Genomic DNA, 14,338 nt, shown 5'->3' with positions numbered 1-14,338 from the left:
AGAGGCAGCAATAGTTCCTGATGTAGCTGATACTCAAGTAGATCATTAACATACAACTCAAACTAATCTAGGCCAAAAAGATACCGCACCTTCAAATCACATAATCTAAACAGTATTTTAATCACAAAAAAGGTGAAATAATATTGTCTTTCATTGCTCAAAAATACCAACACATTAATAATTCAGATGACCAATGAATTTTTATTTATTATAAAACAAGTAGAGCGAGTATACCTTTTTAAACTTGACAGAAAAGTAAGTTTAGGCATTCCATTTGATTGTAGTTTATTTGTTTGAAAAAAAAAAAATCTTGCGCCTCTGGTAAAATTAGGATTAAATCCTTTGACTTCAATTTTGCTGGAAAGGCTATTAACCATGTCCAATTGCCCCCAAGTGACTTGTTAGATAGATAATTTCAGGGAACAGGTAAGAGTCAAATACATTACCAAGAGTCTGGAGTGATTACACACATACCAAACCAGATAAGAATGCATATTTCCTGAATACTAGTCTGGCAAATTCACCACTATGCTGCTGTGCAATTTGGAGAGAGACAGGGAGAAATAGGAGAGGAAAAAAGGGATGTTAAAGAAAGGAAGGAGAGGGACAGAGAAATTACAAACATTCAAATGTAAAACCTCAAAATGAATCAAACCGAATTCCATGTGTGCTTTATGGGTTTCTTTTTAATCAATGGAAAAAAAAAGTGTTTGATTTTACAAGGGAAACACCAGAAACCTTGCAACGAAGCCTTTCAAAAAAGGTTTAAGAAACCTCACAGCAATGTGCTTCATGATTTTTATCCGTATATTATACCTTGTTTAAAGAAACAATGTGCACATGATTTTTTTTTAAAGAGACCATCTACTATAATTCAAAAGTTTAATATAAAAGCATAAGGCTTTATCTAAAATTCTGTTTCTCAGGCCATAAGTTTCTCAGCAACATCAAATTTAGGGCACTTAATTCTACTTTTCAAAGTCAATTCTAATATACTAAGACAACCATAAATTTATGAAAAGCCACTAATATTGTAAACTAGAACTATTAGATACATGTATTTAAAGAAATTCTATTTAATCTTAACATTCAATTTGTATTCAACCTATAGAAGTATCTGAGAAACAGAATTTAAGTTTATAAAAATGAGGGATAAGCATAAAGTTTAACCATATATATGATATATTAAATCAAAGTATGTTGGATAAAACATTAGTGTGAGCATGACAACTTCCCCACCACCCCTCCATACACTAACTGTACAGGTACAGTATTTAAAAATCTGTCTATCCTTAAAAGTACAATGATGATTTTTGTAATCCCCTCCCCACAAAAGTACATAACTGAAAACTCATGGGACAAATTACACCAAGAGGAATATTAAAGGGTTAACTGCAAACTGTTTTCCACTATGTTATTGCTTAGAAGTTAAGTAGTCACATTCCTTGAAAACTTTGCTTCCTGTGAAATAAACACTTTGCTTTGTACAAGATTGTGCTACCTTTTAAAACACTTTAGTTTGACAGCATTTTTTGATCTTGAATAGTGCCAAAATTTATGATTTTGCTGTTACTTATAACATTGGATACTGGCTTTAATGATTTATTAAACATGAGTTTTCAAATTAAGATGGTTTCTGAACTACTAGACTATCTTGTCAGATTAAGCTTCATATCTGTCCCTCTGCTGAGAAACATTTTTCACTCAATTTTCAGTTAGAAGGCAATCTAATAAGCTACTAAAGAAGCAAGCTAATACAAAATTGTCAGTTAAGTACTAACCAGCCATCAAGCAATTAAAAAAAGCTTCCATAAGCCACCATCCAAATATCAATACACCAGCCAGTAAAAGTACCCAAATTACTTTTAAAACAAAGAATTCAAATAATTAGACACTTAACAGAAATAACTTCAATGACACTAACAAGTTTCAGGCTTTGCTATGAAAATGAGAGCAATGCAGCACTTAAGATTAAAATAAAACTTTTGGTGTATTCTGCTGTTTTTCATGCAACACTTACATTTCCATTTAATAAATGCACATGATCACACAATTCATCCAATTAAAATATCATCATCTCGGCTCATTTCCAGATCAGTGACTATTCAGGCATTTCAGCAGTTCACGTTCCATATTATAACTTCTTATGGATTACGTATACCAGTTTCAGTGTGGCAGTATTTGTACAGAATAGCCAAATAAAATGGGCAGGATCACAGTAGAAATCTTTTTTGCATGATTTCTGTAAAACACCTGAGAATTCTGCAGTGGAGTACAGAATACTCCACCTACAGCTTTGAAGGAGTTTCAAACCCCTAATGTTAATTTTGTCTGGGTATTAGGCTAGCACCAATTTGGTGGAGTTTTTACAACCCTTTGGGTTTGAAAAACTGCAGAATAACCAAATTCTGATTAATACACAGTTGTGATGCAGTTCCATGGCTAAATCCCAGATGTATGAACCCATACCTGTACACAAGGTCACATGACTAAAAAAGTCCACCTCCTTCCCACCCCCGTGTAAAATTTTAGTTACCTGTTTTTAAACATCATATTTGAAGAAGTGTTTTGCCAAAAAAATCTTAAAAATACCCCTTCAGAACTCAGGTTTTACAAATTAAAACAAAATGGTCATAAAAGTACTAAACTAGAATGGTTTTGAAACATTAAAGAAAAACAGTGTACAAAAATATTTCTCAGTGGCTCTGGATAAAAGGGAGTTGTTTTCTCCTGAATGAACAGTAAATTTGGATCACATGACTGCACATTGCCGGGAAGTGGTCCTTGGGTCACCCTAAAATAAAAAGAATTGTTGAAAAACATAATAAATCGTAACTGAAATAAGTTTATATTTAAACTCCCACACCTATTCAAACCAGTGAGTAAAATATAAATTTGTATTCATGCCATATTAAGTTCCAATCCAAATCTACATGGTTGGAAATGAGATAGACAAATCACACTACATATGAGAGATTGAAATTCTGCATGGAAAACCAGGACACATGGTAGCTATTGATTGGAGGTGGTCATGAAAGTATTTGGTTCAGAAAAATATTTCTGAACATGTTTAGGTTCAAAATGTTACTTAATAGATAATTTAAAAATATTGCAGATTCTAGAAAGCCAAATTAAAAAAAAGAAATTGGAACTTCAGGAAGTCAAGCAGATATAAACAGTAATTTGGTCTAAGTGCTTTTGATTTTAAGCAGTTGGCAATAAAATATTTAAAGTGTTAGCTATTTTCAAAAGGAAATTGAAATATACTGGTCAATAACAGCTGGGCAAGTAGATGTGTGGGTCACTCATTCTAACCCCAAACCTTATGATTCAGGGTTCACATTTAAAGTTTAATGGGGTAGGTTTTCTGCTAGGTAATAATTATGCCAGCACAGATAGAAGTTGCATGTGGGGAGGCTCTAGAATCACATCTTAGACTTGAGGTTGCCTTAGAAATTGAATTTTCCTCTGGGCAATTCTTCTAGAGAACACATACTTGTCTCACACCCTGAGCCACACCACTTCCAACCACTTATGTACCTCAAAAGAGCCAACACTGCACCCAAATCCCCAGTCTACCTCAATCTGCCATAACAAAAAAAACAAACTTACCTGGCCACCTTCAATCTCTCCAACGTGACACACTAGCATCACACTATCTTATATACATACGCTTTAGCTTTCAGAATATTTCAGCTTGATTGCTATGTAAAGGGGTTGTGTTTATTTCCTTCTTCTGACCAATGTATGCTACAAAAGATAGTGTCAGAATGGAAGCATGGCCCTGCATTTCTGAAGGAAACAGGAGCTCAAATGTCCTCTCAGAAATGCAGAAATCCCTTCTGTTAAAATGGTTGGATCACAGATTGGTCCAGATTTCCCAGAGAGTGGATATGTTTCAAACTGATGATCTCTTTCTAGCCCAAGGGCTGTCAGCAATTTCTTTTTAAAACAAAAAAAAACTTTCACTTTACCTGCTGATGGAAAAGATCTTCCTCTCCAAATTCAGCTTCTTCCTCCACATCTTCATGGTAAGTTTTTCGGAGATTTCTTACTGCAACTTCCTGCACAAGGAGGAAATTCAAGTTGGGTTACTAAAGCTTTAAAGTAACTCACCATTAATCCAGAAGTATGTGTTTTTCTTTAAAAATAAAAGTGTATTTTCTTCAGAATAAGTCTGCATTAAAAAGATGCCAAAAAAAGTTATTCATTAGCAGCTGCACTAACATTACTGTTAACTTGACCGAAGAGATAACAAGAACTCCAATGTATTTGTTGCCTGGTGAGCAAAATGCTCATTACAGGAAATAGATGTAATTGCAATCACAATATTTTGTGGTTATGCATAAAAACTGGATTTAAAATCAACCACAGAGTGACTGACTACAGTAATATTGAGCTAAACAGAAAAACATAACCAAAGTGGACCTTTGTTCAAAGAGGTGACGTTTCATACTTAAGACCCATCAGAAATGAACTAAAGTTAGCAGTGCTGCAATGAAATTCATTTGAACATTCCATAAGAGACCAAAATGGAAGGGAAAAAAAAAGTTCATGAATTAGACGTTGCAGTCCATTGATGGTCATTCATCAATGCAAGAGGTTTAGTCTTTGACCTAATCATCTTCAGTTAAAAAAATACTACTGTACTCCTTCAACCATAAATAAAAAAAAGTGTCAGGAATGGGGCTATTCACTAAATAATGCATTGATCAGCTCCAATCAAAATAACTACTTAGATAGTGACACAAGACCATACCTGGGAACAATCACACCTTGACAGGGACAACATACACAGGAGAAACAATGTCTTGGAGAAGTTGCTAATTTGAACGGTGCATATAATGAATACTAAAAATTTCATGGAGACAGAACTGGGCAATGCTGCAGAGGTTAAGTGAATTGTCTTTACCATGCAAGGGAAAAGATCTGAAGCTCATTTCATAATCACGCTACAAATTTAAGCAAACAAGAACAAGTTTTTCATAAATGTGATAAAATTTATGCATGGGAAAATTCAGAATTTAACACCAGTAGAAAATGTCTATCAGCTATACCTCTCCGTCAGAGTTGACAAGGACAGTCTTAATCTCATCACCAGTGCCCCAGCTATGATTCTTCCACAGAAGGTCAGTAGGAGGACTATGGGCTTTACCAGCATCTGCACTCCATATCTACACAAGACAAAATTTAATACATTTTGGACAATGGCAAACTGTTGCAAAAGATTTTTCCTGAGAACTAAGGCATTGAATCACTCTACTTTAGTGAAGCAAACAAGGTCATGATGTTTTAATTGTCCTTTATATTGGAAATTAATCCCACCTACTTTGTGATGCTTTCATCAAGTCACTTCCCATTTAGTCAAACATGCAATTTATCTCCCCGAACACCATTTTTCCACAATTGCTGAAATATTTGCAATTGCAGCTGAGTAACAAAGCATGCTAGCCCCATATCCAGTTGTTTTACATAACTCTAGTATTTCTCTCTTCTGCAGGTACACCACCATTTTAGTATTGTTAGCATTATTACTCTCAGCATTATAGTGACAATCCAATTTCTGACAACTAATTCTGCATACTTAAAATGTTTTATACTATAAATGTGCAACTCACTTTGACTTCCTGACCAGCCTTCAGAGTGTACTTGGGAGTGAACTTGTATACCATTTCCTCCCCATCTCCAATTTGCCTCTTCAGTCTCCAGCCACCAAGTGGTTGATCCTGTACGTAAGAGTAGCAGTGAATTAATTATACCCAGTATAAAGTATGAAGTCTTTCCCACTTAGGATGGCGGTAGTGAACAGAGGAGAGCATCCCGAGTGTGCAGACAGGAATTTGTCTCCACAATGATAGCAACATTAGAAACAGCCATTATAAAGTCGCGGACAGATGCACCTGCAATAGGTAGACTCGTGAAGACAGGAGATAGGAGACATTTTCCCATCTTGTTGGTCCCCTCCTGTTGTCACAGGTTCAGTTGATTAGCTTTGTCCTTTAGGACTTGGCCAGTTGTTGTGTTGAGTGACTTGCAATGTGTGGATACTGAATGTCCTCTACAGTCCTTGCACCCTCTGTGCTTCCTTTAAATGGTGTACATAGAGTACAGTTCCTCAAATGAGCCATGGAGGTGCAATAAGTAATAGTCAAGAGATTTCCTTGACAGAGTTTGAGCTGATGCCATGAAACATAATGGGAGTCTGGAGTCAATGCTGAAGATGCCTGTGAAAACTCCGTCCCTACTGTATGTTGTCCTGCCATCTCTGGTAGATTTGTCCTGCTAATCGGAAAGGGCATACCCAGGGACAGTGACAGTGGAGTATGGATCAGACAGACATGCACACACCAAGTTGTATTTTACACACAGAATCAGGATGCTGCTTTATTAGTCTATGGATCAGCTCTAATTTTGGCACAAGGCCTCAGAGACTAACAAGGAAGTCTTTGTCAGCATAGCTGGGGTTTATTGTAGTATCAGATTAGTGTCAGAGTCCAACCAGTTTAAAACTGCTTTCATGAGTCTTGTAGCAGATGGACTGACAACTGGAGTGGCTTGCAATGGAGAGCAATTAGGATCCAACTACATTGTTGTAGGTTCACATATTAGTCAGACCATGCAAAAGTCATATCTCTGGTCTCTAAAAAGGAAACGGATTCACAGTTTTCTGAAACAGTAATTGTTACATGATCATTAGACTAGCTTTTGAGATTTTTATTTCGTTTAAATATCACCATCTCACCACATCTCAAAAATGTTGGTCCGTGACTCTGGAATACTAGGCCAGTGACATTAACGCTAAAGAAACTGCATCAAATCCTTAATTTAGAGTCAGATGTACAGCATGGAAATAGACCCTTCGGTCCAACTCATCCATGCCTAACAGGATAACCAGCACTTGGTTCATATCCCTCTAAACCCCTTCAGGTGCTTTTTAAAAATGTTGTAATTATCCCAGCCTCCACCACTTTCTCTGGCAGCTCATTCAATACACACCACCCTGAAATTGGTGCCTCTTACATCCCTTTAAATCTTTCCCCTCTCACCTTAAACCTATGCCCTCGAGTTCTGGACTCTACCACCCCAGGAAAAATACCTTGCCTATTTACCCTATCCATGTGCCTCAATTTTATAGACCTCCATAAGGTCATCCCCCAGCCCCAAACGCTCAAGGAAAACAACCCCAGCCTATTTCGGCCTCTCCCTATAGCTCAAATCCTCCAAACATCCTTGGAAGTCTTTTCTGAACCCTTTCAAGTTTCACAACATCCTTTCAATAGGAGGGTCACCAGAACTGCACACAGTATTCCAAAAGTGGCCTAACCACTCATGTACAGCCACATGACCTGGGAAGGTGAATAACATTTTGAACTACTGAGGAGCACTATTTTTCACAGCACCCAGAAGAATCTAAGAATCCAAACGCTACCAGGTCAATTGCAAGTCTACAACAACACGTCAACACATTAGGTGTTTTTATAAAAAAAGATAAACCAAAAGACTTCACACTTCTCTTGGAACTAACCTTCTCAGATTTATTGCTGAGACAAACAAATTTTCCCTCAAGATCAGTTGGCTCAATACTTATCAAGCCACTGCTGGAATGAGTCTGCTGTATATGACTGCTACTTTCACGAGGTTCTTCTATTTCTACACGCTTGCGCTTGGCTCGGGATGTGTGAACAGCACTGCTGGATGTAGCACGGGACACTGTGACTCGAGAGGAAGGACTTGGAGACAGCTTCAATCTGAAAATCAAAAACAGAAAAATGGCTTTGATTCATTCATCTTCTTCAGACTGACATTCATACAAGCTCAGGCCTGATCCCCATTATTTGCATCTCACTGTGCACACTTGGCACATTCTCATTTTTTAAAAAAAGTCTCGCCACTCAAACTATTGCTACTCTACCTTCTATTGTCCAGCCACAGCAGCAAAATTTAGCATGACACCTCGCTACACAGAAGGCTTAAAGTACTTTGCACTGAGAACCAGGAGAGAAAGCTAGGAAATAGAAAGTGTGTTAAATAGGCAGAGCTGAAAGCATTGTAAACAAATTAATATTGGGATACACAAAACAAAAGGCCAGAGCAGGGAAACAATGGATTCCCAAATATCGTTGGTTTCAGATTAGATTTCTATCTGATGGAGAGGTCAAAGAAGTCTGAACACAGGATTAAAATTAAAATTTCATCTTGGAACTAATGAACATAGTCAGCAAGTACATGGTTGCCTTGTAGTGATGCAGTTTTGGGTTCAAGTGGATTGCAAACATGTTTCAACCAGAGACAATAATTGGGGACACACTCACTCTTTATAAAAAAAAAAGAATGACTTCAGTTATCTCAAATGCTTAAGAGCAACAGAGTTACAACTCCTCCAGGATTGAATTTTAAAAAAATTGATAAACATAAAACAGTGGAAGAATTAGAAAGACAATCAAAAAAAGGTAAGACCAGGTACCTATGTTCACAAAGAACCTAGCTCCACAGGTAGTGGCTAAATACAGATGTTGGGGTGCAGGGGTCAAAAATGATAGAGAAGCCAATTGTAGGGGTGCTCTGACTGCTGTTGGGGAGTTTAAATGGAGGTAATTTTTTGAACTGTACAACACTGTTTCTACATCCTATGGAAAAGATTGGAATCAAGCAGGGGCTTAAGTCAAGCAAAATGTGGAGTAGTTGTGCACATTGACAATTAGATACGCATGTTTATTATTTGGGAAATGAAGTGTACTACAGAACAAAGAGGGGGAGAGAATATAGATGAGTTGCTAGCTTGTTCAGGATGAGAGTTTAGAGACATCAGTGACAAGGTGCACGTGTTCATGACAAGGAGTGACGATATTTTTAAAAATGATAATTAGTTTTGACAGTTAATTAATAACCAATGGTCCACACTATACATCAGTGTTTCTACTAATTCAATATTTCAATTCAGCTTCTGGTGACATGAGCAACCAAAAATCAGTCAAAGGACATCTGTCAGGAATATATATTACTCTTTAAAAGAAGGCTACACTGTTCACCATCTTATTATGAGGATTTCATTTAAGTAGTTGGGCTATGGATTGTATGCATGGTATTCCAAACCAGGCCACCAACTTCACCAATTAGCTAAATTACAGCATCACTGATATGAACATGACTAAAATTGCACTATGGTCACTTAACCACAACTCCTTCATAAAACTGACTATTCTGTGCCCCTCACTACTCATCTAGTCCCTTCCTTAATCTGCACCAACTATTCATCTTTACCAATTCCAATTTCCACTCTGTACCGTTGTCCTTTCTGCTCTAAAAAGGGTCGCTCAGAAATTTTCATACCCACATTCTTTAAAATGTCGTCATTACCAGTAGCATTGATCACTGATCAGGTCAAATTCAATCCCTCATCCTCAAGATTTAATATTACATGGGTTTACCCGAGAGAAAGAATGCCCGGTTCTTGAAAAGGAAATGGTAAAACCTTTTCAATCCGTCAGGGTTCAGTATTGACCTTGCTCATGTTACCCAACTCATTTAGCCTAACCTGCTGGAGCAGCCAAGGACTTAACATTCCTCTCCAACTGTTTTAGGATTATGGACAATTCCCTTTCTTCAGCATAAGATTAGCACTTTAATAAAAAAACCAATTTAGGATAACATCCATTTTCTCACTGCACCTCAAGTCCTTGGAATTTGTTTCCTTCTGAAGGAGAATCTCCTCTACTATCCAGCCCTCACGGTTTCACACTCAAACCACATGATCAGATCATCTGACATTTTCTTTTTCATCCTGTCTACCTTCACTGAATAGTTATCAGTGACAACATCCAACTTCTGCAACCAGGGATCTCGAGCACAAAAGGACACAAGAGCCAACTTCACCTCAGCACCACAAATGCATTTGTAAATCTATTCTTGGATCGTCTATAGATTTCTCCCAAAACCCCAGGAAGATGGAGGCCATTTACCATATTCCATTCTACAGCTAAAATACCACACTTAACTATTGCTCAAGTGATCTTTTAACAAAGGGCAGAGCACAGGATCTTTCTTCAATACTGCACCAGAGTTACAGCAATAACTACTGCACTGAAACTCACCTACACAGCCACCTCGAAAGACATTATTCACAACCAACTTCCTATTTTTAAAATGTTGTCCATTAACTTCAGTTCAGCCAAAAAGTCAACAGAGTCTACATTTTATCCCACAAAAGTTACTTGTAAAAACAAGTCCTCTAACCTAGCTTGGTCAACTTTTCAGTTCTGCAGTATCCTGTTTTTACAGATGGTGAGGGGAAGGCACAGTTAAGAGAATAAAAAGGGTGGGTTGATAAAAAGGAACAGTGTGCCTTCAACAGGCTAGATACTGCATTCTGAAATTCCTTCCAACCACCTCTCCCTCCACAGTCAATGCTGGATTTTAGGAGATCAGCCTCCTAATAAATTCTTTGGCTGAGTGTCTATTCCACTTACACCAGAAAATCAAAAAAACTTTAAAAAAATCCAATGGACAATAAAATTGCAAAGTTTTTTAGTTCAAGAAAAAAAAAGGTAAATGCTTCAGAGATTCTCCCTGCTGCTTAAAGTCAGTGACTTTATGTCCAGATTTAGGGTATGGTCGAAGCTAAATCTCAAAAACAAGGTATTAGGAAAAAATCAACTTACATTATATTAGTAAATACTGTGAAGTCTGTAAAATATTCACACCCTTTTATTCTTAGTCTCAACTTTGATTTATTTCAACTCCAATATAAAAATGTTTGGCTGAAAAGAAAAAAACAAACCTTTACAACCATACTCCAGTTAGATTATAGCTACAACTACCTCTCTTCCTCGCCTTCCAGGAGTTTACGGTAGGCTTGAATTTCCATGTCAAGTGCCAGTTTGACATCAAGGAGGTCTTCGTATTCCTGCAACTGCACCTCCATAGTATCCCTCAGCTCAGCCATTTCTCGGTCTCGTGCCTCCAACATCTTACGATATTTATCACGATCATTAGCAAGCATCTCTTCCAACTCCCTAATTCGAGCCTCGGAAGCAGCAGACTATGAAAATGTTTGATTGAAAAACAATTAGACTAGAATAATTTGCCATTAACACAAAATGTAAGAGATGTCCCTCAATATCCAAACTTGAGTTTCAATGAAAAGCTCACAAAAACAACAGTCTGTGGTATTTCATTGCCATACAGTGACCACTTGCAACAGCATTAGGTGTAGCATTTAGAAGGTCAGCAGGATTACATTATGTTTTAAAAGTGAGCTTGTGTAGGAAAATTGCCAATAGGGCAACACAACATACTTTGTAGCAAGGTTTAGTCCGATTAAATTCAGATTTCTGAATCAAAACCTAACTAAATTTCTAAACAGACAAAAATGCTAATGCTTAGGTGGTTCAATGTAGAAACCAAAACTAGCATTAGCCCATTAATATCGCGCTCTCTCTGTATACAAGTTATGATTCTGGAACCAGCAATCCATACGACAGTTTTAACAATTCAAAAACGATTAGTTAATTTACAAACACTAGTTCACAAAGCCAATACCAAAATAGCAGCTCACAATCCTAAAGGGGCAATTATGAAAAAGTGAACAGCTATTTGAGAAAATAAGAGAACCTGGCACTCTCTCCAGGCTGGTATATACAAAATGTCAATCCTACACTATCCCTGAATGTTTTGAATAGAGTCAGAGTCAAAGATGTACAGCATGGAAACAAACCCTTCGGTCCAACTGGCTCACGCTGACCAATCTAGTCCCATTTGCCAGCACTTGACCCATATCCCTCTAAACTTTTCCTATTCACGTAAAAGGAATCTGAATGGGCACAGGTCGTAATTGTACCAGCTTCTACCACCTCCTCTTACAGCTCATGTCCCCCGCCCCCCCCCCACACACACACCACCCTGTGTGAGAAAAAGTTGCTCCCTAGGCCTCTTAAAATTTTCCCCCTCTTGATTTATAAACCTCTAAAGGTCACCCCTCAGCCTTCGACTGGCCTATCCAATCTCTCCCTATAGCTCAAATCATCCAACCCTTGGCAACATCTTTGTAAATTTCTTCTGAACCCTTTCAAGTTTCATGACATCTTTCCTGTAGGAGGAAGACCAGAATTGCACACAACACTCCAAAAGAAAAAAAAACAAAAAACCAGTGTCCTGTACAACCTCAACATGACCTCCCAACTCCTATAGTCAATGCTCTGACCAATAAAAGAAAGCATACCGAACACTTTCTTCACTATCCTATCTACCTGCAACTCCACTTTCAGAGAACTATGAACCTGCACTCCAAGGTCTCTTTATTCAGCAACACTCCCCAGGAACTTACTATTAAGTGTACAAGTCCTGCCTGGATTTGCCTTTCCAAAATGCAGTAACTCACATTTGGCAACAGCCGATCTTAAAGCTGGCTAGTAAGTGCAACCTTGTGAATAGTGCTAAAAAAAATATTCTTAACCAACATCCTCTTAAAAATCCAAAACTATACCATATGCATTGTTGTTAATTGCTTACCTGCTTCTGCAGGGTCCCAAGTTGGTAGTTAAGACTCTCAATTCGGAGGTATGCCTCCTGCAGTTCTTCCCTTGCTGTGCCCATTGCTTTGTCATTTCTATCATATGCTATTTTAGCATTTTCCAGCTATTAAAGTTTAAAATATGCAAAGTCAAATCAAAAGAATCAAACTGGAACTGACTTTCACAAATCTATTGGCTAATCAAAAATACAACAGATCAAAGCAAGATTCAAGAGATTAAAAATGTTAGCTACATTACCAGATTAGAGTAAACCCAGTTACCTTGGCTTGGAAAGTTTGCTCCAAGTCTTCCTTGTATTGTCTCACTTGATCCTCATGCTGTTTTCGAAGGTCTTGAAGGGCCTCTGCCAATTTGGATTCATAATCAACCTTTCGTGCAGAGTCAACCTCAACTACACGCCGATCCTGTCTCTTCTTAGTTTCACGCACTTCCTATATTAAGATAGGCTCATTAGGTTTGTATTACAATTTGTGCAGTATTTGAAAAGAAAGATTACAGATTACCATAGATCAAATAGGAATTCTATTTTTAAAAACGAGCATTATAAATTGTGTATTTGCTGCAGGGGTTTTGGAGCTTAATAAACTTGAATCCATAATAAATTAGTTATTCACAGGATAAACCAGCAAATTTAACTAAAACTTTACAAATTTGCTATGGAAGTAAAAAACGTTTAAAAATGCATAAAAAGCGAGTTTTCATAGGTAAACCCAAGATGCAAATACTTCCTAATGTATCCAAATTAACCTGCTGCTCCAAAAACAGGGCCAAATCATAACAAGGTATAAATAATATTTAAGTGGACATTTAAATAAAAATTAAAAGCACTAGTCAGCAACTAGTAAAGTTTTTTTTGACAGCTTACATTCATACCTCTTCAAACACACTTTTCCTGAATGCCAGTTCCTCTGTCAAGCTTTGACACTGATTCTCCAGGTCAACTCGCATTAGCGTCTCCCCTTCCAACTGCTTTTTGGCAGCAACCAGGGAACTTTCAGCCTATGAAGTTAGTTACAAAAATTAACCTTTATTCAGTCAAAACAGTAAAGAGTGCACAAAACAGCAAGAGTCAAAAAGGTCCATGGCATGCTTCCCCAACCCCTTACCATACATATACATACACAATGTTGTCCACAGTATGATTCTGAAGTGGAGTTAGGCATTTCAGATCAAAAGACAAATCTACAATTGCACTTCTGGGATAATGTGACAATGCTGTGGCTTTAAGAAGCTGTTTTGTCCTGTCTTTTTTTAAAAAATAAAGGCTTTAAGACAGAGGTGACAAACTGTCTAGTTGAAAAGCCAGTAAACAGCACGTGGCCTTGGGGATTCTTAAAAAAGACAAGTTGGAACAATAGAAGCAGCCTGGATAGGTACAGCTACCTCTCAGAGCAGATTTCTAGTTTTTTTTAAAACTTTTAAGATTCAGCATCAGTTGCTGTTGGGAGTCTCAACCAGGTTGGAAGCAGCAGTAAGAGATCTCCTGGCTGCTGGGTTTTCAGTTGATATTTTTTCCTCTGTGCTGCTGAGTTGCATATATGAGAAAATCTGATTTCTGAATCTGTCTTTTTGCTAAGGGGTGCGTTTATGAGACGTTATTATTATTATTTCGGAATAGTTATTGTAGTTACTGTATCCATTTGGTTAATACAGTTAATAGATGGAAATGTGTTGCTGGAAAAGCGCAGCAGGTCAGGCAGCATCTAGGGAACAGGAGAATCGACGTTTCGGGCATTAGCCCTTCTTCAGGAATGAGGAAAGTTGGTCCAGCAGGCTAAGATAAAAGATAGGGAGGAGGGACTTAGGGG

General features: G+C 37.6%; 1 protein-coding gene across 1 annotated transcript in view; it reads right to left on the bottom strand.

Annotated features, from left to right (window-relative positions):
• Positions 1 to 301: 301 nt before the first annotated feature.
• lmnb2 (lamin B2) overlaps positions 302 to 14,338 on the bottom strand; it is a 34,794-nt gene continuing 20,757 nt past the window's right edge. The window contains exons 3-11 of the mRNA XM_043721034.1: positions 13,404 to 13,529; positions 12,791 to 12,961; positions 12,508 to 12,633; positions 10,818 to 11,038; positions 7,526 to 7,748; positions 5,619 to 5,726; positions 5,058 to 5,174; positions 3,975 to 4,064; positions 302 to 2,794 (exon numbers count right to left, since the gene is read on the bottom strand). Coding sequence (XP_043576969.1) covers positions 2,753 to 2,794; positions 3,975 to 4,064; positions 5,058 to 5,174; positions 5,619 to 5,726; positions 7,526 to 7,748; positions 10,818 to 11,038; positions 12,508 to 12,633; positions 12,791 to 12,961; positions 13,404 to 13,529 — 1,224 coding nt within the window. The 3' untranslated portion in view covers positions 302 to 2,752. The remainder of the gene's footprint in view (positions 2,795 to 3,974; positions 4,065 to 5,057; positions 5,175 to 5,618; positions 5,727 to 7,525; positions 7,749 to 10,817; positions 11,039 to 12,507; positions 12,634 to 12,790; positions 12,962 to 13,403; positions 13,530 to 14,338) is intronic.

This window comes from Chiloscyllium plagiosum, chromosome 31 (assembly GCF_004010195.1).
Source record: "Chiloscyllium plagiosum isolate BGI_BamShark_2017 chromosome 31, ASM401019v2, whole genome shotgun sequence".
Taxonomy (NCBI): domain Eukaryota; kingdom Metazoa; phylum Chordata; class Chondrichthyes; order Orectolobiformes; family Hemiscylliidae; genus Chiloscyllium; species Chiloscyllium plagiosum.
This window is presented reverse-complemented; position numbering and strand designations above follow the sequence as displayed.